The 26,831-nt window shown below is 40.2% G+C and overlaps 1 protein-coding gene across 4 annotated transcripts in view; it reads left to right on the forward strand.

Moving 5' to 3' along the window:
• The first annotated feature begins 5,937 nt into the window (after nucleotides 1-5,937).
• tdrd12 (tudor domain containing 12) overlaps nucleotides 5,938-26,831 on the forward strand; it is a 35,128-nt gene continuing 14,234 nt past the window's right edge. Inside the window, exons 1-26 of one of the 4 annotated variants that reach the window (XM_039808440.1) lie at nucleotides 5,938-6,282; nucleotides 6,584-6,656; nucleotides 8,709-8,873; nucleotides 9,099-9,235; nucleotides 9,776-9,895; nucleotides 13,079-13,134; nucleotides 13,299-13,384; nucleotides 14,528-14,711; nucleotides 16,544-16,599; nucleotides 16,684-16,799; nucleotides 16,890-16,955; nucleotides 17,521-17,572; nucleotides 17,900-17,979; nucleotides 19,085-19,144; nucleotides 19,280-19,327; nucleotides 19,557-19,622; nucleotides 20,513-20,576; nucleotides 21,464-21,571; nucleotides 22,068-22,253; nucleotides 22,631-22,784; nucleotides 23,115-23,242; nucleotides 24,085-24,276; nucleotides 25,152-25,280; nucleotides 25,846-25,963; nucleotides 26,138-26,277; nucleotides 26,419-26,645. In XM_039808440.1, the coding sequence (XP_039664374.1) occupies nucleotides 6,633-6,656; nucleotides 8,709-8,873; nucleotides 9,099-9,235; nucleotides 9,776-9,895; nucleotides 13,079-13,134; nucleotides 13,299-13,384; nucleotides 14,528-14,711; nucleotides 16,544-16,599; nucleotides 16,684-16,799; nucleotides 16,890-16,955; nucleotides 17,521-17,572; nucleotides 17,900-17,979; nucleotides 19,085-19,144; nucleotides 19,280-19,327; nucleotides 19,557-19,622; nucleotides 20,513-20,576; nucleotides 21,464-21,571; nucleotides 22,068-22,253; nucleotides 22,631-22,784; nucleotides 23,115-23,242; nucleotides 24,085-24,276; nucleotides 25,152-25,280; nucleotides 25,846-25,963; nucleotides 26,138-26,277; nucleotides 26,419-26,645 (2,762 nt within the window). In that variant the 5' untranslated portion in view covers nucleotides 5,938-6,282; nucleotides 6,584-6,632. Of the gene's footprint in view, nucleotides 6,283-6,359; nucleotides 6,379-6,583; nucleotides 6,657-8,708; nucleotides 8,874-9,098; nucleotides 9,236-9,775; nucleotides 9,896-13,078; nucleotides 13,135-13,298; nucleotides 13,385-14,527; nucleotides 14,712-16,543; nucleotides 16,600-16,683; nucleotides 16,800-16,889; nucleotides 16,956-17,520; nucleotides 17,573-17,899; nucleotides 17,980-19,084; nucleotides 19,145-19,279; nucleotides 19,328-19,556; nucleotides 19,623-20,512; nucleotides 20,577-21,463; nucleotides 21,572-22,067; nucleotides 22,254-22,630; nucleotides 22,785-23,114; nucleotides 23,243-24,084; nucleotides 24,277-25,151; nucleotides 25,281-25,845; nucleotides 25,964-26,137; nucleotides 26,278-26,418; nucleotides 26,646-26,831 lie in introns of those variants that run through there. The other 3 variants (XM_039808443.1, XM_039808441.1, XM_039808442.1) reach the window with 3 other exon arrangements.

A 26,831-nucleotide genomic window follows, 5' to 3' on the forward strand; every position in this document is an offset into this window, starting at 1 on the left:
CAAGACATTCTGATGTTGTTTTCCAAAATAAGAGCCCCCCAAAACTCATATATTAGCTGTTTTGTCCATACATTCAGAAAATCATAAAAATAAAAGTCCTAGCTTCCACAGACCAATTTCACCTCAGATGGAGAGGACACCTTCTCAAGGTGTGATCTACAATGTTTCAAGACATTCTGATGTTGTTTTCCAAAATAAGAGCCCCCCAAAGCTCAAATATTAGCTGTTTTGTCTACACATTAAGACAATCTTGAAAATAAAAGTCCTAGCTTCCACAGACCAATTTCACCTCAGATGGAGAGGACTCCTTCTCAATGTGTGATCTACAATGTTTCAAGACATTCTGATGTTGTTTTCCAAAATAAGAGCCCCCCAAAGCTCAAATATTAGCTGTTTTGTCTACACATTAAGAAAATCATGAAAATAAAAGTCCTAGCTTCCACAGACCACTTTCACATCAGATGGAGAGGACACCTTCTCAAGGTGTGATCTACAATGTTTCAAGACATTCTGATGTTGTTTTCCAAAATAAGAGCCCCCCAAAGCTCAAATATTAGCTGTTTTGTCTACACATTAAGAAAATCATGAAAATAAAAGTCCTAGCTTCCACAGACCAATTTCCCCTCCGATGGAGAGGACTCCTTCTCAATGTGTGATCTACAATGTTTCAGGACATTCTGATGTTGTTTTCCAAAATAAGAGCCCCCCAAAACTCATATATATGCTGTTTTGTCCATACATTCAGAAAATCATAAAAATAAAAGTCCTAGCTTCCACAGACCAATTTCACCTCAGATGGAGAGGACACCTTCTCAAGGTGTGATCTACAATGTTTCAAGACATTCTGATGTTGTTTTCCAAAATAAGAGCCCCCCAAAACTCATATATTAGCTGTTTTGTCCATACATTCAGAAAATCATAAAAATAAAAGTCCTAGCTTCCACAGACCAATTTCACCTCAGATGGAGAGGACACCTTCTCAAGGTGTGATCTACAATGTTTCAAGACATTCTGATGTTGTTTTCCAAAATAAGAGCCCCCCAAAGCTCAAATATTAGCTGTTTTGTCTACACATTAAGACAATCTTGAAAATAAAAGTCCTAGCTTCCACAGACCAATTTCACCTCAGATGGAGAGGACTCCTTCTCAATGTGTGATCTACAATGTTTCAGGACATTCTGATGTTGTTTTCCAAAATAAGAGCCCCCCAAAACTCATATATACGCTGTTTTGTCTACACATTCAGAAAGTTATAAAAATAAAAGTCCTAGCTTCCACAGACCACTTTCACATCAGATGGAGAGGACACCTTCTTAAGGTGTGATCTACAATGTTTCAAGACATTCTGATGTTGTTTTCCAAAATAAGAGCCCCCAAAGCTCAAATATTAGCTGTTTTGTCTACACATTAAGAAAATCCTGAAAAAAAAAAGTCCTAGCTTCCACAGACCAATTTCACCTCAGATGGAAAGGACTCCTTCTCAATGTGTGATCTACAATGTTTCAGGACATTCTGATGTTGTTTTCCAAAATAAGAGCCCCCCAAAACTCATATATATCGCTGTTTTGTCTACACATTCAGAAAGTTATAAAAATAAAAGTCCTAGCTTCCACAGACCAATTTCACCTCAGATGGAGAGGACTCCTTCTCAATGTGTGATCTACAATGTTTCAGGACATTCTGATGTTGTTTTCCAAAATAAGAGCCCCCAAAACTCATATATTAGCTGTTTTGTCCATACATTCAGAAAATCATAAAAATAAAAGTCCTAGCTTCCACAGACCACTTTCACATCAGATGGAGAGGACACCTTCTCAAGGTGTGATCTACAATGTTTCAAGACATTCTGATGTTGTTTTTCCAAAATAAGAGCCCCCAAAGCTCAAATATTAGCTGTTTTGTCTACACATTCAGAAAGTTATAAAAATAAAAGTCCTAGCTTCCACAGACCAATTTCACCTCAGATGGAGAGGACTCCTTCTCAATGTGTGATCTACAATGTTTCAGGACATTCTGATGTTGTTTTCCAAAATAAGAGCCCCCAAAAACTCATATATTAGCTGTTTTGTCCATACATTCAGAAAATCATAAAAATAAAAGTCCTAGCTTCCACAGACCAATTTCACCTCAGATGGAGAGGACTCCTTCTCAATGTGTGATCTACAATGTTTCAGGACATTCTGATGTTGTTTTCCAAAATAAGAGCCCCCCAAAACTCATATATTAGCTGTTTTGTCCATACATTCAGAAAATCATGAAAATAAAAGTCCTAGCTTCCACAGACCAATTTCACCTCAGATGGAGAGGACACCTTCTCAAGGTGTGATCTACAATGTTTCAGGACATTCTGATGTACAGTTTCAAAATAAAAGCCTGTCAAAGTCTTGAATATGAGACAAATTAGATATGATTTTGGATTCAATTTAAAAGAAAACACCCTGTTATCAAACAATAAATCCACTTTAGGGTTATATTACACGACCCCGTGGTGTGACTCATTAAGTATCAAGACATTCTGATGTACAGTTTCAAAATAAAAGCCTGTCAAAGTCTCAAATATGAGGCATATTTAGGCTGGTGACAAATGGTCAAAAAGGGCTTTAGTTTTTGAGATACCCCTACTGGAGGTTGAACTAAACCCAACAATGTTTTTCCTCATCCCTAGGGTCTCCCATATATGAAATTGATTCTTGGCTAAAGATATTTTACTGCTAAGATTGTTAAATTAACAGATATTGTTACACAACCCAAAACCAAAGAAGGACTAAAATATAGCCTGTCCATGGGAGTTAAGGCATCTAAACTAATGCAGATCAATCACACAAGCTCTGAGAGCTTTGAAACTTAGCATGTTTGTAGTCAGGAAGTTGCTTTACCTACTAGAAAAGACTGGATATGAATATCATGATGTATGGAATAAATAAAGACATACCTAAAATAGGCGAACATGCAAAAAATTAATATCTATGCAGAATGTTTTCATTTACTTTGTGGTTACTTTTCCAGGGATTATAATAGAAACACATATGATTTCTTGTTGGAAAAGTGGGGTTGTGCTTAATCCAGCAATACCAAATGTGTAAATATAGCATGACAAATCAGGGTGTTCTTTCACTCAATGCATGATGTGTCTAAAATGAAAGAAGATGGAACACTGACATAATTTAGTCTCAAGTCCAAAGCCCATTATCAGTGGTATCATATGGCACCTTGTACTATATAGTCCATATGGAAACAAAGATTGAAATCAAAAGATAACACCTTACCATTGCACAAACAGGAGACCAGGATTCAGGATTGCAGTTTGACCTTAATGAGCCTTTTAATAAAACTATAATTTAACACAATACAAATTAAATGACTGTCTTAAACAAACAAATGGCAATCTAACAAAATAAACACTGTGAGGGGAATGACCCCCTCATCACTGAATCTCAAGCTCTTTCTAGCAGCAACCATTTGGAACATGAACTGCTTTTGGTAGTCATTCTGGGGGTTAGGCCATCTCCAGTGGCCACTTTGGGGAGGTCAGCTCCCCATGATGTTACCACTGCAACACACCACTGTCACTCATCCACATTGTCATCAGTGACAAAGTGGGTCATATTTGGATAGCCTGGGAAAGGGCAAGAGCAAGACTCTGTGCAGGTCAAGCCCACTGAAAGACACTGGCATTTGGTAGCATCGTTGCAGTTTCCGTCTTTACAGTATAGTAGTGGGTGATGTCTCTAACTTCTTTAGGTGCTGGTGTCTTCTGTAACATCACAGGTTCAATGCACCCATCTTCTTTGAGCCTCCATCCTCCAACTGGGTTCCAGAGAAGAGGTTTGACCAGGTGGCTGTGACGCCACACTGCTGTTTGGTACAAGGCTCTCAGCACTTGTTGGCCCAGTACTGGCGATATAGGTGCTGACAAAGCTACATACAGGGATATTCTTGAGCAAAACCTGTAACACTGTGCGTGATTTGAGGCTAGGACGGAGGTTCACCTTCCAGCAGGACAATGACCCCAAACACACCTCAATCAAATAGAAAATCTGTGGTCAGACTTAAAGATTGCTGTTCAGGCGCAAACCATCCAACTTCAAGGAGCTGGAGCAGTTTTGCAAGGAGGAATGGGATGATGTAGATGTGGCAAGCTCATAGAGACTTATCCAAAGCGACTTAGAGCTGTGATTGCCGCAAAAGGTGGCTCTACAAAGTATTGACTTTAGGGGGGTGAATAGTTATGCACATTGACTTTTTCTGTTTTTTATTTCTAAAAAATAATTTTATGTATATTTTTCTCATTTCACTTCACCAACTTAGACTATTGTGTTTTGATTCATCACATAACATTCAGATAAAAAAAACAACATTGAACTAAAGCCTCTAATGTAACAAAATAGGTAAAAACCAAGGGGGTGAATACTTTTGCAAGGCACTGTACATGCAATACACCTTGCACAGTCACATTCTTGTCTAATTGTTGAATGTGATGATACAGATGTAATAGTTTTGCTGCTATACTATTCAAGCAAAGGGATGTTTGGATCCTCAGCAGTGTTTTGTACACTCGGGACATGGCCTTAAGGAAAGATTTGTCCCTAGTTGATCGCTCAGAAGCTTGGAGCAGTGCTTTGTGATTGTTTACCTGCATGAACCGTCCTCACAGGTTGTAACACCACAAGCAGTTTGTACAGAATTGGGAAGGCCACTGCCCTCACAAGACTGAAGACCCATCTTTGTAAGTTACAGGCAATTACTAAATGTGGACTCTCTGGTAGCCTGGAAGAGGCTTTGCCTGTGGCAAGAAGGTATGCCCTCCTTCTGTATGGCCAAAAGAAAAAGTTGGATGGACATCCAACTTGGATGTGCTGAGGTACAGATTAGCATCTAGATTCGTCAGCAGCAAATCTACCCCCAACAGAAGATGCTTTCCAGCATGTCTTCATGCTTTCCAGCTTTCCAGAATGTCTTGATACTTACTGGGTCACACTATGGGGTCGTGTACTATAACCCTCAAGTGGAATTATTCTTTGATAACAGGGCGTTTCCTTTTAAAGTGAATCCAACATCATGCAATTAGTCTCATATTTGACATTTTGACAGGCTTTTATTTTGAAACTACACATCAGAATGTCTTGATACTTAATGGGTCACACCAAGGGGTACTATAACCCTCAAGTGGAAATAGTCTGTGATAACGGGGCGCTTCCTTTTAAATTGAATCCAAAGTCATATGTTCTATTTGAGACTTTGACAGGCTTTTATTTTGAAACTATACATCAGAATGTCTTGATACTTACGGGGTCACACTATGGGGTCGTGTACTATAACCCTAAAGTGGATTTATTGTTTGATAACAGGGTGTTTTCTTTTAAATTGAATCCAAAATCATATCTAATTTGTCTCATATTCAAGACTTTGACAGGCTTTTATTTTGAAACTGTACATCAGAATGTCCTGAAACATTGTAGATCACACCTTGAGAAGGTGTCCTCTCCATCTGAGGTGAAATTGGTCTGTGGAAGCTAGGACTTTTATTTTCATGATTTTCTGAATGTATGGACAAAACAGCTAATATATGAGTTTTGGGGGGCTCTTATTTTGGAAAACAACATCAGAATGTCCTGAAACATTGTAGTTGACACCTTGAGAAGGTGTCCTCTCCATCTGATGTGAAATTGGTCTGTGGAAGCTAGGACTTTTATTTTTATGATTTTCTGAATGTATGGACAAAACAGCTAATATATGAGTTTTGGGGGGCTCTTATTTTGGAAAACAACATCAGAATGTCCTGAAACATTGTAGTTGACACCTTGAGAAGGTGTCCTCTCCATCTGAGGTGAAATTGGTCTGTGGAAGCTAGGACTTTTATTTTTATAATTTTCTGAATGTGTAGACAAAACAGCGTATATATGAGTTTTGGGGGGGCTCTTATTTTGGAATTCAGCATATCATGCAATGACAGGTTGTGAGGTGTGCTAAAATCTTTCTTTCTCTCTTTCTGACAGACAGACAGACAGACAGGCAGGCAGACAGAATAAATGAATGGGAAATTGCCTTCGTCGGAAAATTCCCTGATTTTAGTTTTGACGGTCTCACCGTAATAGCAAGTGTATACGCGCACCGCGAAATATAGGGGTGGCTAGTTTGACCGCTCATTTTGAAGTGGAGGCTGGCTTGACTGCAGTGGAGCGGAGAAGGAAACCGGTGTATCTACATAGCGACCTCTACCGGATACCTCCATTTTGGGCTTTCCGATTCACCGGCTGTTCCCGTTCAGGAGCTCGGAAACAGGTATCTAGCTACGTTTTACGTTAAAGTCGATGGAAATAAACAAAGAATATAAAACATTGCCTAAAATGAACACATGTCGAGTCCGGCTCTATCTAGGTGCATTTCTAAGTTTAGTTTTCATTGAACTAACGTTAGTGTAAAACGCCGGTTAGCCGACGTCAACGTTAGCTAACGTTAGCTTTTAGCTTGACAGGCGCGCGGTCAGTCTTGGGTGCAAAATGTCGGCTGCTAACTTTGATCTTAAATTGGCTTAACTGCAGCAAAATCAGATAGTTGGCTAACTTGTTGTGTTTTCTTACAGTGTCTGTTGTTTTATTAGACTCGGTTGGGAATTGACGAACCGACACACAATGCTTGAAATATCACATTTGAAGGTAAGTGAGGTTTTTACTAAGTTAACTATCAATACGTGCTAGCTAGCTAGCTAACGTCGCTGACATTGGCGGTCGATACTTAGCTAACTAGCTAATTAGCTAGGGCGTGATGCGGTTGAGAAAAACGTTAGAAGGGCTTTGGGGGTTTCCATCATGTCTCGTTCATGTGAGTCGATTTAAAAACTTTTTATTAAAGACATAACTTGACTCACCAAAATCTATGGCTGCTAAAACGCTCTGTTCGGGGCCTTAAGTTGCAATTTTGTTACACGTTAAAACGTGGTTATAAAATCAACCCGCCTTGCATATTTTATGTGTACTTGTTGGTATTGTTGTATTGTATTTATTGTTTTTTAAGTCATCATCCTGCTATGGACTGCAGATGAAAATTAGCCGGTACGGCTAAATCTGGCACATTTACATGTTGGACATTGTACTTACGTTGATTAATGTGCACTGTCCCTTTTTAAATAAAGAAATCTAAAAAAATAAATAAAAGATGAGGCACATTCACTGTCCCCTGCCCAGTTAACCCCTGTGTTATCCTCGTGTCAAATTAGACCCCTTTTCAAAGTTTTTTTTTTTATATCAGAAACATGGATTTCTTACAACTAAATCTCCCCCAAATAACTAGGATGCATGCATGTACCTTGTATAGAACCCATACAACATATACATCCATGCATCCATGTTCTTCACAGGTAAGATTAATGATTACATCTACTGAATTTTGGTTGATTTTTAATTTCGCAGCATTTGAAAAACATTTTTAAATGGTTTCAAAACAGCATCCTGACCAAACTCTGACATAAACCAGTCTGTGATTCATTCAACATCCTCTGATCTGTTCTATTAGTCAAAATAATTCATATCTGCTTTTTTTTCAAACTCAAAAATCAGGTATGTCATTTAAATTAGGTTTATTTACCATTAATAAAAAAATGCTGGAAAGAGGGACAAAAATGTTAAAGGCACAGAAAAAGTGAAACAAATGTCAGAAAAAAGTTCCAACCCCCCCCCTTTTTCAATTCTGACCCAGAATGACAGGTTCATGGCCAACGGTGAAGACAACACAAGGGTTAAACCACTGCCATTTTCTCCTTTTTTATTACTCAAAGAGTGTCCATAGGGGGTCAATATTAGTTGTATAATAATGGCAGATTATAAAACTAATATTGACCAAAGGATTGATTACACACATTTGGTGCAATACTCATAAGACAGATGTAGGTTATACAGTCCTAGGCCTACTTGTCAGAAAGTAGACACTGCATTGATTGGCTATAAATGGATTACATCGAAATGGATTTCTTTCCATTGTTGACAGTCATAATTCCCAAACCTTCGCTGTCACAAAATACAGTATAACACAAATGGTTGAGATGATCTGTAACTGATCTGCCTGTTTTAAAGTCTTGGACCAACAGGTGGTTTTGTGCACATTATGCCTTGAGAAATTAACCCTTTTGTGAACCAATTAGTTGATTTGATATTTTTTAGGATCCCCATTAGCTGATGCAGAACATGAACTACTTTTCCTGGGGTCCACACAAACAAAAACGACAGACAAAACGACCACATGAAATAAAAATAAGAATAGTATAACTAACAATATTGTTTCTAGCAAACATAACTATACATATTCCTCTTCATATACTACATACATAGACAATTTTTCGGGAGTCACGTGAGTCACTTTCACTGTCGGTAATGTGTTGGGGACGGATAAAGCATAGAAATCAACAGGAGAGGGCATGAGTGGGACGGGGAAAAAAATGGCGCTGCAATGCGGTGAGTGTGCCCAAAGATTGCGCGGTGTTTCTTTTTAGAAAAGAGAACCACTTAAAACTCACAATATGTTTGTTGATTGGGAATCAACAAACAAAAAACAAAAATCTGGGGCTTTCCATTTTTCATTATTTAGCTACTGTGGAATTTGAGTGGGAACAAAACAAGCATTATAAGACTGTAAATCATGCGAAGAGTGTGTGTATATCTGTAAAATTGGACCCAGTCCTGGTGCCTCCTTCGAAAACATTTCTTTCTCTGCAGATTGAGAGCCCGTCCTGCCTCTGGGGTCGGGTTGTTCGGGGGCCCGGCAGTGACGCAGAGACCAAAGACCAGTACGACAAACTGCTGACTCAGATGAACCTCTTCTACCACGACGTCACTCAGGACCTGCGCAAGCTGAAGCCCTCAACGTTAGAGGAGGGACAGGTAAAAATTGTGAAAAATTGGGCGTAAGTTGGGCTGGAGGAGTATTGGATGTAGGGCTGGGCAATATACATATTCTATCGACATCGATATTTGAGGCTAGAGATCGTCTTACATTTTTGATATCGTGATATGACACGAGTGTTGTCTTTTCCTGGTTTTAAAGGCTGCATTACAGTAAAGTGATTTGGTTTTCTGAACATACCGGATTACTGTATTTCCTCTCAGGTGTGTGTGGTGTACTGGTCAGTGAGGAAGTCGTGGTGTCGGGCCGTGGTGGAGTCGATCTTTATGGATTCGTTGTCCTGTCAGGCTCGCTGCCTCCTGGTCGACCATGGAGAACGAGTCGTCATCCCCTCGGACCAGTAAGACCAGAACTGTACCAGTCCTCAACACTGGACCACTGCCATTTTACCAGATTAATCTAAAGAGTACAATACAAGACTGTTTTGATTAGAAGGCACTTAATTGCATCACAGCTGATTTTCTTGAACATCATTTATCAAACAATTTTTATATATATATATATAGTCCTTCCAGAAAAATGCAGAGTTTTTCTGTGATTGTTGTTGCGTGCAAAAATCCTTGATTATGTGGCACGTTTTCTTCAAAAATGCGATGGAATATGCTATATGATATTTATGCGATGAAATTGCGGGAACTTGCAAAAATTGAGGGTTGGTGAAAAAGAGGAAAAAAAAATTGATTTCCCCCCCCAACACCCTGCTTTTAGATGATGTTCATGTGACGTAATTGCGTCACTTCATAATGTTCCCATGGCAACAGGGGAAAATGTATGTATGTATGTATATATATATATATATATATATATATGTGTGTGTGTATGCAGACCTGAGAGATGTTTGTCTGTCTGTGCTTTTGTGTTTTCGTCTCGGTCTGACAAGGATCCTAATTGCTATGGAGCCCTTCCTCCAGCTGCCTTTCTGGGTCAGAAAGTTCCACCTGGCGGGCATCAAACCAAAAACCCTGCGAGTGTCTGTCTTTGAGAAGGCGCCAGAGCTCATGTAAGAACAAACTCACTGCCTACAACTGCACTGTTGATGGATTAGTGAAGCACGCTACACACACTATTTAGGATATCCACAGTTCCAGTTTCTTTTTCTCCTTAGTGATGTTAAATCCAATACACTTTTTGTCAAATTCATCAAATATCTCGTCGCAGTCACGTAGCTCTCTATTTTCTGTCTGCTTTGGAAAAAAAATCTGGTGTTAATACACAACTAGAGATGCACCGATAGACCGGTCAGTGACCGGAACTGGTCGGTTTTCACGCACTCTGCCATAGGGCTGGGCGATATGGAGAAAATCAGATATCACAATATTCTTGACCAAATACCTCTATCGATATTGCGGCGATATTCTAGGGTTGACAATTGGTGCTTTAACAAAATATCTTCACACTTAGATTTTAGATAAATAATCATCAGTAATGTGGATATAATGTCTAAGTGGGGAAAAAGGCAAATAATAGAAGAGCTAGAACAGTCTGGTAAGTTCAGAAAAGTACATACAGTGCCTTGCGAAAGTATTCGGCCCCCTTGAACGTTTCGACCTTTTGCCACATTTCAGGCCTCAAACATAAAGATATAAAACTGTAATTTTTTGTGAAGAATCAACAACAAGTGGGTCCCAATTATGAAGTGGAACGAAATTCATTGGCTATTTCAAACTTTTTTAACAAATAAAAAACTGAAAAAGTGGGCGTGCAAATTATTCTTCGCCCCTTTACTTTCAGTGCAGCAAACTCTCTCCAGAAGTTCAGTGAGGATCTCTGAATGATCCAATGTTGACCTAAATGACTAATGATGATAAATAGAATCCAGCTGTGTGTAATCAAGTCTCCGTATAAATGCACCTGCTCTGTGATAGTCTCAGAGGTCCGTGTAAAGCGCAGAGAGCATCATGAAGAACAAGGAACACACCAGGCAGGTCCGAGATACTGTTGTGGAGAAGTTTAAAGCCGGATTTGGATACAAAAAGATTTCCCAAGCTTTAAACATCCCAAGGAGCACTGTGCAAGCGATAATATTGAAATGGAAGGAGTGTCAGACCACTGCAAATCTACGAAGACCCGGCCGTCCCTCTAAACTTTCAGCTCATACAATGAGAAGACTGATCAGAGATGCAGCCAAGAGGCCCATGATCACTCTGGATGAACTGCAGAGATCTACAGCTGAGGTGGGAGACTCTGTCCATAGGACAACAATCAGTCGTATACTGCACAAATCTGGCCTTTATGGAAGAGTGGCAAGAAGAAAGCCATTTCTTAAAGATATCCATAAAAAGTGTCGTTTAAAGTTTGCCAAAAGCCACCTGGGAGACACACCAAACATGTGGAAGAAGGTGCTCTGGTCAGATGAAACCAAAATCGAACGTTTTGGCAACAATGCAAAACGTTATGTTTGGCGTAAAAGCAACACAGCTCATCACCCTGAACACACCATCCCCACTGTCAAACATGGTGGTGGCAGCATCATGGTTTGGGCCTGCTTTTCTTCAGCAGGGACAGGGAAGATGGTTAAAATTGATGGGAAGATGGATGGAGCCAAATACAGGACCATTCTGGAAGAAAACCTGATGGAGTCTGCAAAAGACCTGAGACTGGGACGGAGATTTGTCTTCCAACAAGACAATGATCCAAAACATAAAGCAAAATCTACAATGGAATGGTTCACAAATAAACATATCCAGGTGTTAGAATGGCCAAGTCAAAGTCCAGACCTGAATCCAATCGAGAATCTGTGGAAAGAACTGAAAACTGCTGTTCACAAACGCTCTCCATCCAACCTCACGGAGCTCGAGCTGTTTTGCAAGGAGGAATGGGCAAAAATGTCAGTCTCTCGATGTGCAAAACTGATAGAGACATACCCCAAGCGACTTACAGCTGTAATCGCAGCAAAAGGTGGCGCTACAAAGTATTAACTTAAGGGGGCTGAATAATTTTGCACGCCCAATATTTCAGTTTTTTATTTGTTTAAAAGGTTTGAAATATCCAATAAATTTCGTTCCACTTCATGATTGTGTCCCACTTGTTGTTGATTCTTCACAAAAAATTACAGTTTTATATCTTTATGTTTGAGGCCTGAAATGTGGCAAAAGGTCGAAAAGTTCAAGGGGGCCGAATACTTTCGCAAGGCACTGTACTTTACTGTAACACAGCTTTTAACACCAGGAAAAGACACTTATGTCATATTACAATATCCAAAATCTAAGACGATATCTAGTCTCATATCACGATATCGATATAATATCGATATATTGCCCAGCCCTACTCTGCCATGACCAGTGACCGGCAGGTCAGTCTGACATATGCCGATTTCATGCCGGTCAACGCTACAATTGACATAAGTTATACGAGTAACAGTTCTCAAAGCCACGGTTCGACAATACGTGTGATTTTGTACACATTTCTGCCTTTTGCTCGAACTTTTCTGCCATATTGTAAAGCAGTGTCTCGCTTATTCCCCCCAATGTAGGGAACCTCATGAATGAACCTGCAACATGTCAGCTGTTTGGAAATTCTTCAGTGTGTGTGAGCAGAAGATAACAAGTTTGCAATATGCAACACCTGCAAGGAGACAGTAGGGCGTGGAGGGACCACACCAAAAACCCAAATCACATTTTTTTTTTTGTTGGATATTGGATGTGAAAAAAAGGAAATGGTTCTAACATTGCACTTTAGTTTCCCACACCAGGAGTAATTTATATAGTTCTATTTTATAGTGATCCATTATCTGTTCAGAAAATGTTCTGTGCAAAATGTTCTATTAAAGAAAAGATGGAAAATAAATATTTCTGTGTGCTGGTTAGAAAAAATGAAATTGGAATCGGCTAAAATCGGTATTGGCTGGCCTAACTCGATGAAAATCGGAATCGGCCTAGAAAGTTGGAATCGGTGCATCTCTATTCACAACCCAGGCTGTGTAAATGGAAAACAAACAGACGTGCATGAGCCACAAAACACTATTTCAGCCAATCTGCAACAGGTGGCGACAGTTGATGGTGGGGTGGGGGGTGTGGAAATTATGAAGGGGGGGTGTTGTATTTGTTTGGCAGTTGAGTTAAAATAACAATCTTTGCATCTCAGCATTGCGTACTGCACCTTTTTAACCAACTTCATCTCTGTTTACATATATTTCTACTGTAAATTCACTTTTAACCTGATGCTTTGTTCTTTTCCTCTGCAGTCCGTCCACTCAATGGGACAGCTCTGCTACACTCTACCTGCACAACCTGCTGCAAGGTGACCAACATGGCAGATAGATGAACAGCTGTGGTTTTCTTCTGTAGATTTAACTTACTGCAATCAAAATGTGTGATGTTCAAAACTGCTTAGCGGTGAAACTATAAAACATATTTCCAAACTTGGGGAGTCATTCTGATTTTGAGGTTGCTTCCTTCCACCAGCGTCGACGCAGACAGAGGCCGTGTTGCTTGAATCCAAGTCGGACTCCACATCCATTGAGCTGTACCTGACCGTAAGGAACGTGAAGGTGAACTTTGACCCCTTATTGTAAAATTTAGCAAGTTGCATTAATTTAGAAAAAGAACATCAAACATTAAGTTTAAACAGAGTTTTATACAGACAAATATACATAAAATCAAAATCTTCCCTAAATTAGCTACTTTTATTTTTTATTTTATTTTTTTTAAATGTTTGGGCATTTCTGCCTTCATTGGACAGGAAAGCAGAGAGATATGAAAGGGGAGAGAGAGGAAGACATGCAGGAAAACCGTCACAGGTCGGATTCCAACCCTGGACCTTCTGCGTCGAGGAATAAACCTCCTGCATGTGTGCGCCCGCTCTGCCAACTGAGCTAAACGGACACTAAATTTGCTACTTTAAAGTGATGGTTCGGAGTAATTTCACCCTAGGGCCCTTTGCACCATGACCTCGAGCCAAACAATCCCCCCAGAAGCTTTTTTTTCACCTGGGTCGAACATTGGGAGAGTTAGCGTTATCAGCTGAATAGCTTAGTGCAGGCGCTAATGGATCCACGTTTGTATCTCGTAAATGACCCCACTAATAATGCCCGAAATGATACCAAACTTCTACACTAGTACAAATAGGTTATGCTCTCATAAAACGATGGATTGGGAAGTTTGTAAGTACACCAGAAGTTTATGAACACTTGCCTGCTGGCTTCTGCTCTCTGCGGTTACCGGCAGTAAGACGAGTGCTTAGGGCCGTCTACAAATTGCAACACCGAAAAGAGATAAAACAAAAATATTTATTAATTTAACTTATTTTTTAAAGTAAGTGCTGTAGTATAACTAGCAGGAGACAATTTATAATTGAGGTAAGTTTGGAGATATTACCTTATTTAATAATTCCTTAATACAGAGATCTCCCCTCTCGGGGACATGAGGGAGGGAAGCATGGTCATTCAAAAATACTACCGGGTTTTCTACTGATACAAAGCTTAATGCTAAATCGGTGAAGTGTCCCTTTTAAGATATACCTCACAAATGAGCGTCTTTATCTTAACGTTGTTAAAATCCGGTTTTCATCGGCTATGCTCTTGTTTCTTGCTTATGTTTGACAGCCGTATCCTTGTGCATTTTTTTTTTTTTATCAGAGCTTGTTTTTTCTACACATAGTGAAAAGAATCACCAGTATTTTGTTGATTTTTCAGATCTGTGTGAATGACGATCTGGTGACCAAGAAGTTTGCGTACTATAGCCGAGAGTCGGCTGACAGCAACGGCCTGGACGAGGTGGACACACATCCTGTCATGTTGTCCTACAGCATCTTAACCCAGACTGTCGGCACAAACGTCAAAGAAAAGAAACCGACAGCACAGACCCAACTATCTCCTGGTAAACGCACAGAGGCAGTTATCTATCGATAGATACTGCCAGCAGTATAGTGGTACTTATTGTGAAAAAACTGCCGTGTGTGTGTGTGTGTGTGTGTGTGTGTGTGTGTGTGTGTGTGTGTTTTTTTTTTTTTTTTTTGTGTGTGTGTGTGTGTGTGTGTGTGTGTGTGTAGGTGTCTGTCCGATAAAAAATTTTGGCGGGACGATAAATTGTCCCAGAAATTATTGCGATATAACGATAATATTTTGCTTCGAGACCATTTGCATCTATTGTAACGATAATGGCATAATAATACAGGTACACCTTTTCAAAGATCAATACACTTTTATTTCTAAATAATATTTAACACTGGAACTGGAAGACATTTTAAATATCCAGAACATGTCTTTGATCTCCCTTTTAGTATGTCATCTTTCAGCGCTGATGTACAGTTGTGGAATTGCCCGGCTTCTGATATTTCCGTAAGTACTCAGACAACAGACTCTGTACTACATTTTACAATTATTTAACTCTAAATATTAAATTTAAATAATATATAATTAATAAATTAAATCTATCTGTATGGCTATCTGCCACATGGCGAGTAAATGTACCAAAATAGTTCTGTTTTTCAGTCTTCATTTTGGCGAGAGCGGCTTCTGCTCCTCTTCAGGTCGGAGCTTCGGGCGGGCGGATTACACACATACCATTACACACACACACACACACACACACACAACACACACACACACATCGCGCCAACTCTGACATACTTTCAACACTCCGTGTCCGCGGACAGCTGTAGGCTTGTACCGTTAATGTTCTGTGCATTGTCGGACACATGGAGCCACTTTCCTGAAACCGCTTGCGAGACTGACCAGCGCGTGTATGTCCGAAGCCCGTCTCCACAGTCTCCACCTGCAGGTTGTCAGCTGTGTGGTTTGGATTGAAAGGGAGAAACGAGACGCCAAATAACACGGTGGATATCGGCTCATATAGGCCTACTTTCTTTTGACGGCGCCTTTAACCGCAAAGTGCTGCGGGAAACCCTGCTCCAACTCTCAACTAGCGTTTGTCTGTCTCTGTCTCTCTGTCCGCAGTCCCGCCCCCCACAAAGACCATGCGACTGACAAGAGGGTTCACTCCTCGTTACGCTAAGGAACCGAGAGTGGTCCTCCAGTCTCTTTGGTAGAGAGAGACGAGGAAAACAAACAAGCATGCAAATGGAAATTATCGCGGCCGGAAAAATTATCGAGCTCATTTTTTTTATCGTGCGATAACTCGATTTATTGACTATCGCGACAGGCCTGTGTGTGTGTGTGTGTGTGTGTGTGTGTGTGTGTGTGTGTGTGTGTGTGTGTGTGTGTGTGTGTGTGTGTGTGTGTGTGTGTGTGTGAGAGATCTAGATGGATAGATAGTCAGTCATACATTTTGGGCTACATGCAGACTCTTGCAGACGTGTGTATGACAAATACTGGATCAACACTGGAGTTTGTGTTATGCTTTTAAGGCTCCCTCCTATTCCACACGTAGTGAATCCTCCACACACAATTTGGTGTGTTGGCCCTTTTTTTAATGATTGGAGCTGATATATTTTCCAATTTTAAGTCTCAAAGTGACTCGGTTTGCTTTCAAACAATCCTCATAAATTACAAGGTTGCTGTTAAGTGTGGATTTAGTTTCACTGCAGCTTTGGGCAGCTTGCTTTCACGTCAATTATTTGTAATGAGATCTAAACAGATGCTGGTTTTCAGCTATTTCATCAAGCTTTAATTATAATTGGAAACAAAATGGTGTTGTGAATGGGTTTTACATTTGCATTCAGACTGACTCTAATCTGGTTTAACCCTCAGTGATGTCACAAAATCTGACTGCAGTTGATTGGCTGACGGCTCCCTCTACACCTCAGGTCAGCAGCTCTGCTCACTGTGTTACTGTCGGTTCCCCAGTAAACATCCACGCATCCTCACCTCTCACCTCTCTGCTGCTTTAGAGCCAACATCAGCTGAAGACCTTCGAGGAAGGCAGCAGGTCAACGCTCACAGACGGACATCTGTCTCCAGGCAGCCAGTCAAAGAACGGCCCAGACGCTGCTGCTGCTGCTGTGCGGTAAGTGCACATTTGATTCAGTTCAGCAGTTCACTGTTGAACAGCGATAACTTATCAATCTAAGTTAAACCGACCTGCTCTCATGTTCAGTGATTCGTCGGAGGATACAGACTCGTCTCTGGCTGCAGCTCTGACCAAAAATCTCAGTCTGTTCAGGTAAGAATTAAACTCAATCACATACAGTACTTCTCATGTGACTGTCTGGAATCAACCACATGTTTGATGACTGGTTGATACTCGCATAGTCAATATGGACGACGTTTCATTTCAGGGATTGTTCTGTAAATGTTCCCAATTTTCGGGCGGATATCCGTTACCTTCCTCATTTTTTGTGTTGGCGTTCTAACCTCTGTTGGATTTCTGAGGACTATGGTCAACTGCTCCTCAGATCTCTGCAGGGTAAATCCAGACAGCTAGCTAGACTATCTGTCCAATCTGAGTTTTCTGTTGCACGACTAAAACTACTTTTGAACGTTCACATGTTCCACCAAAACAAGTTCCTTCCCGAGGCTATTTAGCAGAGGCACCGTGGCTCCGTCTGGTGCTCAGCGCCGCCCATAATGATTGTGATTGGTTTAAAGAAATGCCAATAAACCAGAGCATGTTTTTCTCCCATCCCAGAATGCTGTGTGGACTAGCCAGACCCTCCTCCGCATTGCTTTGGAGGACGGTCTGGCAATTGAGAAACTAATACTCACAGAACATTTCCCATAACCAACAGGTTCCTGAAGTTTCTGAATCCTAACAGCAGCTTCCAGCAGGCGGCTCCAAGTGTGAGTACATGCCCAACACAGGAAGTGTTTCTCAAGCTAAATAGCAGAACCTTTTTAGAATTAAAGCTCTGGTACAGTTTTAAGCACAATGTTGACACCCTCACACAGCTGTAAGTTATATCCACAGGGGTCTAAACTCCTGGAGGCCTGATGTTTGGGAATTTATCTTTCTCCTATTTTTTATTTTTTCCCCCTGTCCACTCTAATGGATTGCACACACATGTGGTTGTTGGGTTTCTTGTGGGTTTCACTTATACTATTTAGTCACTAATTCCTCAACAATAAATCAAGATTTAAAAGTGAGTTTTTTTTGTTTTGTTTTTCCAGGTCAGTCAGCATGAAGAGCTAAAAGACTGTCGACCTGAAGAAACAGCTGCAGCCTCCGCCACCTGCACAGGACAGGAAGTGTATGCTGACAGTACACCTTCGTCATTAAATCAGTTGATTAAAATTACACGGGGAGGTTGAGAATTAAACATGCTCCTCGATAATTCAACTTATTGTTACTGACAGCATTTAAACTAGGGCTGCAAAATAAATCGTTAACATTTTTTTTTTTTGTTATCACGATATTAAATTGCACAATAAACGCATTGCGAAAGGCCGCGTCATATCGCTAAAGACACTCAGAGGGTTTTTGAGTTAATTGAAAGAGTGTCGGCAGAAAACTTTTTTTAATGGTGCCTTTTGTGTTCAGTTTAATGTTCAATTTGTTCAATAAAATGTTGGAAATTATTCCCTTTTTACATTCAACATTCATTTGTTGTATTTAAGCAGAATACTGAAAGCCACAGAAAGGAAGAACTGAATACACTTTAATATCTGTTTATTTATCGCGAGTAATATCGCTCAAATCGCAAATATTCAACAACATTATCGCATATTTTCCTTATATCCTGCACCCCTATTTTAAACTATCGATAAATGACTGAGTTTGTGGTCTGTAAAAGACATGGACGTTCAGAAGGACGAAGCCAAAAGCCTCCCCAGAGGCATTTAAAGGCACATCGTTAGCATTCAGTGTGACTTGCACTGTCCAAGGATATCATTGGAAATTAACATCCATAAATCCACTTAAAAATCATGGGGAAAAAAAGTATTAAGAGTTTACTTAGAACTTGCCTGAGAATCATCACATTTTTAAAGTTTTCCGTTGTATGAAAGTAATGCAGTGATTATTAGTCAATTTGCTAAAGGTAAGCAAATAGAGCCCGATAAAAAAACTAACCCATAAGTCATATTTCACACTGAGGTGATTAATAAACAAAGTAGGATAAGCAGCGCTTTCTGTGCGGAAAAACTCCGGTCCACTTTTAAGCAAGTTTGTTGCATTTAAATTACAAGAGAACCAGTGAGTATTTGGCGTTGTTAGAATCACTCCACGTCCTCTAGAGAAATAAATCCAGTCCGAATGGAGCTTAAATCTTTAATTGATTAACGCTTAAGATTGCAGACCTATACTCTCTGTACCAAACTACTGCAATGCTTTGGTAATTGTATTTTGTCACACAGATTAATCCCTTCAAACAGTGAGCCTGAAACACCGGACAACCAAGCATTGCTCAGTATGAGGTGAGACTGATGTTTTCTTATTTCAAATGTCAATATTAGTTCATTGAGCTGATTGTTTTTTTTAAATGTTAAGTGAAGATCAGCAATTAGTAACTGCATTCTTTGGCTTCATTTCTATTTCATTTGCTGAAAAAGTGGAGCTGAGAGCAGTCCGGTTAAACATCTGACCGATGAAGAAACAAGGTACAGTAAAATGTTCTGCACTCGCTGTGTTAAAGCCTTCTTTCCCAACATTAAACCCATATCTGTTACAGCATGACTACATTACAGTGTGACTATCAGGTGTAAATGTGATCCTGTTAAATTAAATCTTAAAGATAAGATTAAGAGGCTGTCTGCATACCAGACATATTCTCATACCATGTGGAAAGTTAATTTTGTGTGTCCAATTGATCAGCTCTCGTTGTTTCAGTAGATCGGGGCAGTCGGGACCAGCAGAGAAGACGTGGAGGAGTGAAGAGGACTGGGTCTGTTCACGGTGAGCTGCAGCTCAGAGGGGAAGGATTCACAAACAAATATGAAGAGTGATGGGTCGATGTTGCATCAACAAAGATACAACCAAACAGTAGTGTTGGTTTCTGACAGAGGGCACTAACTGATGATGGCAATGAACTTCTGGTGGCTTGTCAGAAGAAAAAATACATTAACCCTTGTGTTGTCTTCACATCAACCATGCAACTTTTTGCTTTTCTGGGACAAAATTAAAAATGTCCACATTTTGGTTGTCTTTTTCAACATTAATTATTATTATTTTTTTTGCTTTTCCCGGTTTTTGTCACTTTTTGACACATTCCATTTTCTATGGCCCTTTTTTGCGATGTTTTTGTTGATATTTTTTATTTTTTTTTTGGACACTTTCTTCAACGTTCTTTTCTCAATTATATTTTCAAATGATATAAAATCGAATAAAACACCCAAATTAAATGAAAGTAGTGAACTGATCATTTATTTTACTTGTGAAGAGTGTTGTAGGGAACCATCCCTAATTTCTGATATAGAAACATTATGAAAATGGGTCAAATTAGACCCAGAGGACAACAGGAGGGTTAACTTTTTTGTCTTTTCAGTCCTAATTAGTGCAGTGGAGCGTGTGGAGCGTGTGCCTGTTCAGAATGGGCTGATTGCTTGGGTCCCAGTATTTCTTTTTACAACTTTATCTACCTATAGGCACGCCTCAGCTAGAGATTCGCTTTTTTTCGGTTAGCCTTCACATCCAGCTAGCGATGTGGGTGTGGCGATGTGGCCCTGCCCGCGTTGCTGTTCTGCGCATGCGGAGAGACACACACAGGCACACTCACAGAGATGCCTCAAATTTATAGATAAATTATATCCAAGGTTTTTTAATTCTGACTGTTGTTTCTGATGCAGATTTCTGGAGTGGTTGAACCCGAAGCCTTTGAACCTTGATCCAGATGCTGCTGAAGATGACACGGTAGGTTTTCTCGTCTCATTCTTTAGAAACAAAATGTTTAGTATTGCAGGACCTGCTGCTAAGAGTTTTGGTCTGAAAGTTGTTCGTTGTGGCGACAACCCAAGAGTTCCCAAAAACCGCTCGACTGAAACCATCAAGCAAATCGGTTATGTTGGCTGCCTGTAAATACATGTCAGTTAAGTCAGGAAATGTTGGCTTAAACATGAATTAGGTACATGGCATTTGCTGTGCAAAATGCCACCCAGCTTCTTTTTCCTGAAAGTTTTTGTGTTTTCTCCATAAAAGTGCATTATTTTGTTAAACTCTAAAAATTTACTTAAACTCTAGTTTTTATTGGTCATTTAAATCAAAATTGATAGGAAAAAAACCTCTTTAACTCAAGTGCAGTTGTTGCTCTGCTTCACCTGAGCTGCAGAATCTGCTGCTTGATGTACCATCAGAGCATAGGTCTTTATGTTACCACCATATTTACTAGGGCTGCACTATATATAAAAATTTTGTCATCACGATATCAACTTGCAGAATAAACACATCACGAAAGACTGCGACATATCGCGTAAGACACTTGAGGTTTTTTGTGTTAACTGAAAAAACTGCACTTTAAAGTGTAACTGTCATTCTTTTTTTAGTGGTGCCTTTTATGTTCAGTTTAATGTTCAATTTGTTCAATAAAAGAATTAGAAATGATTTCCTTTTTTATTTGTTTTCAATTCAACAAGCAGTTTTTTGTATTTTAGAAGAATACTATAAGAAGCAGAACGGAGTAAACTTTAATATCTCTTAAGTTATCGCAAGTAATATTGTTATCGCAATATTCAACAACATTATCGCATATTTTCCTCATATCGTGCAGTCCTAATATTTACTGTCTCATATGTATGCCTCAGGTTGTTGCCAGTGATCCCAGGAAGAGTGGGATTCTGGTGCACTCTGCCCTCCCCGTGGAGCCCTGCAGCAGCCTGGATGATGGCCCCATCACGGACGCTCTCCGCGGGGTAAACAAGAATGTGCTCTGACTTTTGTTACCAGCTGCAAAGTGTGTGTGTGTGTGTGTGTGTGTGTGTGTGTGTGTGTGTGTGTGTGTGTGTGTGTGTGTGTGGTGCATAATGTGGCCCCATGAGACACCTACTCTTGTTGGAACTACCAACTCTTTTTAATTTTTTTGCGATCTAACAAAAGTACAACACTACATACTTGGGAAAGCAAAAGTGTCACAAATTCTACAGTGTAACGAAAAAAAAGGACAAGTAATAAAAAAAATTATTGGTTACAAGCACTCAGCCAATATAAACAACAAAATGATGCATCCCTAGCATGTCTACAACCACAAAAGAGGATTTGAGTTCTTATCCAGGTGAGTAAATGTCTCCGTCTGCGGCCAGATTTTGTCACTGCCAATTGGTATCTGGAAGGAAAAGATGCTATCGAAACTTCTTAAGCTACATGTTTAAACTCCACCTGAGTTTGACATATTGACCTGTATGTCTCCAGGTGTTGCGGAGGAAGCATTACACCACTCTGTCTCCAGCTGAGCGCTACAGCTGGCCAGCTGTGGCTCGAGGATGCAACGCTGTCATCGTTGCCCAAAACGCTGATCAGCCACTCAGCTATATCGCCCCGCTGCTCACCCACATCCTTCTAAACTCCATCTTCACCTGCCTCACCTCCAACTCAGGGGTGAGTACATCAGAAATGCATGAATTGGATCAAAGTGGCTTATTTTTTATACCTCATTGGAATCTTACTGAATCAAAGGGTCAGTTCCTGCCCTGTCACTGCAAGCGTCTCATCCCTTAGTACATTCATGTGGATTTTTTATTTAGTATCTTTTTTATTTTTTTTATTGTCCATATTATTCATGTGGATTTGTTATTTTATCATCCTGCTTATGATGTATGTTGTGTGATGTCTTTAAGCTACTGGGATCTATCTGTCTGTCTGTCTCCAAGATTTGATTGAGTGTTCTGTTGGTCATTTAGTTATTGTAAGACTTATTGGTTTCAAAGGATTGTGCTCTAATTGTTTGGATCTGTACGTTCTGTGTTGATGTTCAGCCTGTAGCAGTGCTGCTATGTCCAGGCTGGGAGAAAGCCCAGGCAGTGTATGACCTGCTAGAGGAGATTAAGGCCACCAAAGTTCTCCACACTGCCATCTTGCTGCTGGGTGTCGGCAAAGACGAGGCTAAGGATGTCAGGATCCCCAAAAACTGTGAGCACAGCAAAATCTCACTCCACATATGTTAGGTTATAATAAGTCTTGCTTTGCCAGAACTTCCTCCAAAGGGCTGCGGAGGAGGGTCTGGCTAGTCGTCACAGCATTACGGGATGGGAGGAAAACGTGCTCTGGTTCATTGGCATTTCTTTAAACCAATCACGGACATCCGGGTGGCACCGGAGCAATCCCGGAAGTGGAACGTTGTGGATATAGACTAGGTTATAATAGAAAATCCCCAAATGCATGTGTTTGCTTATAAGTAAGATTATCCTAAACTAAGGTAGTCATATAATTACCAAGATTTTCTATTTTTAACTTTACCAGGCCTGCTGTTGGTGACCACTCCGTTCAGTTTTGTTCGTCTGCTGTCCTGCCACTGCTTCCTGTTCCTGCGCCTGTCCCACCTCGTGCTGGACGAGGCCGACCAGCTGTTTTCACTCGCTCCAGATCAGGTGACAGTCTGCTCATCATTCACACTCGACAGTTTCAGAGTTACAGTAGCTGCTAACAGGCTGTAAATGTTTAGTTTAGGAAGATGGTCTGTTTCTGATTCAGATTTATTTATTTATTTATTTACTCTTAGGCTGTGTTCAGACTGCAGGCAAAAGTGGCCCAAATCAGATTTTTTTGGGGTCAAGTGACCAGGTCAGACTTCTTCAGAAGATTTTTTTCATATCAGATTTAGACCACTTCCATATGTGGTCCTGAATCAGACCCAAGTCCAGTAAAATTTAAAAACGGACAAAGTTTTTAATAAACTGCGTCTCTGTGAAGCTATTCACAACGCAGTCCCAACACTCCTGGCCTCGTCTCTGCATCCACACAGACCTCTGGAGTGAATTTGCAGCCATAACCTTGCGAAAGGCCAAAATCCTCTTCATTCTTCTCCTCCTCAGCACCTGCTCATTAATGTTACGGCTGACATTACACAAACATTTTGAAATAAAAGAGCTAAATGCTTACTTCCTCCATAACCTTCCTAACTTTAGTGCGACAGCGTGCTGCGTCTGATGTCATTGTTCTTTTGTGCATGCGGGTCTGTTTGAAACTGCAAACAGTTCACACTGGAATCTGATATAGGCCACATTTTAAAAGAGGGGCAGAACATGGCTCAAAACTGCACCTAATCCACATGTTATCCTTATTTAATGTCTTGTTAAGACTATTTCCAGGATTTTTTATAACCCTATTATTCTCTAAACTTTCAGTTATTTCATGAATAGTTGCATCAACATCTTTACCCAAAGTAAAACATTTCTACACATTTTTTTACACATGCATGTTCTCCTGTTAGATGGCGACCATATTACAGCATTTTCAGAAGGTGATAACCAGCGAGGAGAAGGTTTCATGTCCTCAGCAGCTCGTCGCTGTGGCAAAAAAATGGAGCAGTCACATGGAGGGTTTGTTGGCCAATCACATGCCGTGCCCCAGCATTGTGATGACTGTCCCCGAGGAGGCTGCTCTCTATGGTGACGTTCACCAGGTCAGTTCCAATTATCACCAATAATTACAACTTTATGTTGATCCTAAATCCTTAAATATGTTTTATTCAACAACATTTTAAGGTGTGTAAAAAGATGCAAACAGTGCAGTAAAATAACTTTATTTAGACTGATTAAAAACTGATCTGATAATGTTGATGGCATTTTTTAATAATCACAATCCAAGCCTTGAAAGTTTGAAAAGAAATGTTGAGTTAATTTAAAGGTCAACATAATTGTGAATTACTCCAAACTATCTGAATAACTGCAGATTGTGTTATGTCTACTTGTTCTTAAAGGTGCCCTGCCACACAAAACTGTTTTTATTTGTATTTCTTGAAATACAGTATGTTGGGTCCATATATGTTTGTGTTATGTCGTGAATGTGAAAATAAACTGCTTCCTCCTCTGTCAGCTCTAGCCACCGAAAAGAAATAAGCAGAGAAATCCCCTCAATATTCATGAGCTCGCCCAGTTGCGCTGGGTAAAGGATGCTAATAACCAGGCTCTCATTGGCTAGCTGTTAGCCAATCAGATATAAGCAGCTTAGCTTGTTGAATATTAATGAGTACTGGCACAAATCGAGCGGAGTCTTCCTGCAGGCTTTCTATACCACGCTAGAATGGCTTGAACCAAGGTAACCAAGGCATTTTTTTTCCACAAGAAATGTTACAGAATCCATGGTAGAACTTCAGACATTACCACAAAGTAATGAAATGCGTGTGGCACGGCACCTTTCACTCTCTGTGGGACTACGTACATATAAAATGTACAGATAAGCTGCTGCCATATGTTGTAGTGTGTAGACTAACGCTCAGCTGTATGTTCTGACATCTGATGAGGTTCTCAGTTTAGGGAAATGTTTGTCTTCCTACAGATCATCCTCATGACTCTAGAGAGCAGCAAGGTCTCAGTGCTGTTGGGGGCACTTGATTTCAACCCCGATGTCGGCCAGAAGACTGTGATCATAGCCAACTCTGCTCAGGATGTTGAGGACGTGTTCAAGGTGAAACAACTGCTTCAGTTATACTGCACATTCCTGTGGTTAAACCTTTAATTTAGGACCTTATGAGCCCAACATATGAGTAAACCTACATACAGTCCCATCCTACTGTGAAGTACACTGTGTTAAGAATAATACAAAGTTGTGAGAGTTTGTCTCAGCTGCAAATTGGCACCCTGACAAATTAGGAAACACATTTTACTTGTTGTAATGTGAAGGCAGAGATACAAATTTGCCACAGCAGCCTTGAGCGCTGCTTGTAATGTTTGATTAATTTGTGGATTTTAGTGTATGAATTTTATTTTTTTTAAACTGTAGTGTCCTTGAGGATTGTAAAAAGTGCTTTATAAATTAATAAATGCATTAAAATGCCAGCAACAAGACGGGATAAGTTTTTGTTTGTTTTCAATGACAGGAGGGACAGCCTCTTATTAGCAAGTATAAAAATCCTCTATCATTACCACTCTCCATCGACATGCATGATCTACAGATGGAGTGCACTGATGGTGGAAAGTTAAACTAAAGGGCAGTTTTCTTTGAACTAACCTGTGACATTTCTAAACTTCAGGCCTTGAGCAACAAATCAGCATTCTGCCTCAAGACCCACGAGGGTTTGACCCACGAGTTTGACTTTGTCATTCAGCAGTGGAAGAGGGACATTGGGCCCAGCACTCATGTTATTCTGGGTAAACTGGATATATATATATATATATATATATATATATATATACTGTATATAAGGAAACTGCTAGCATAGAGAACATTGTCAACAGTAAAGCCATATAGAGTCATTCTCCCTGAACATTAACAGTGCTACTGTTTTTTTGTTGTTGTTGTTGTGTTTGACCTTTGACCAATAGTGACCAACAACGAGTGTCTGAAGTGTCTGGGAATCAGAGATGCGACTTGTGTGGTCCATTATGGCTTCCCTACTTCCCCCAAAGTATTCGGCGAGCGGCTCTTCTGCCTGGCGGAGAACTTCAGAAACCTTTCTGAACGAGTAAGAACAGATGGGATACATTTAGTAGATATAATCATCCATGCCTATGCAAATGCATCAACATAACCAATTTCAGTATCCACGTTTACAAAGTACCCTTGAGGAAATTTGAGTTTGCATTTCCCAAATTTCTCCTACAAGGGTTCCCCTCAGGATCAAGCGCGGAGCCCTCGTCCCTCCAGGTCGGTGCTGCTGATCTCTGAGAGGAACGCCAGTCATGTAGTCGGGATTCTGCGTTACCTGGGGCGAACCAACGCTCCGTTGCCACCTGAGCTGCTGTCCTTCGCACAGGGCGTCCATGCGGCCCGAGAGAACCAGAAGACCAACAAGCCTTTCTGCAGCTACCTCAAGGGCTTTGGAGTCTGCAGGTCAGTAATTCCACTTCTTCAAATAAAGACAAAACTGCTCTGTGGTTTATATTTTGACATTTATGTTGATATTTGATGTGGTGTGTCTATAATCTGGAAAGGAGAAAAGAAAATCCAATATACGGAAAGACCCAGTTGAGTCAATTCATTCATTAATGACAAAGTCAATTCATTCAATTACATTTT

Source organism: Perca fluviatilis, chromosome 8 (assembly GCF_010015445.1).
Source record: "Perca fluviatilis chromosome 8, GENO_Pfluv_1.0, whole genome shotgun sequence".
NCBI lineage: Eukaryota > Metazoa > Chordata > Actinopteri > Perciformes > Percidae > Perca > Perca fluviatilis.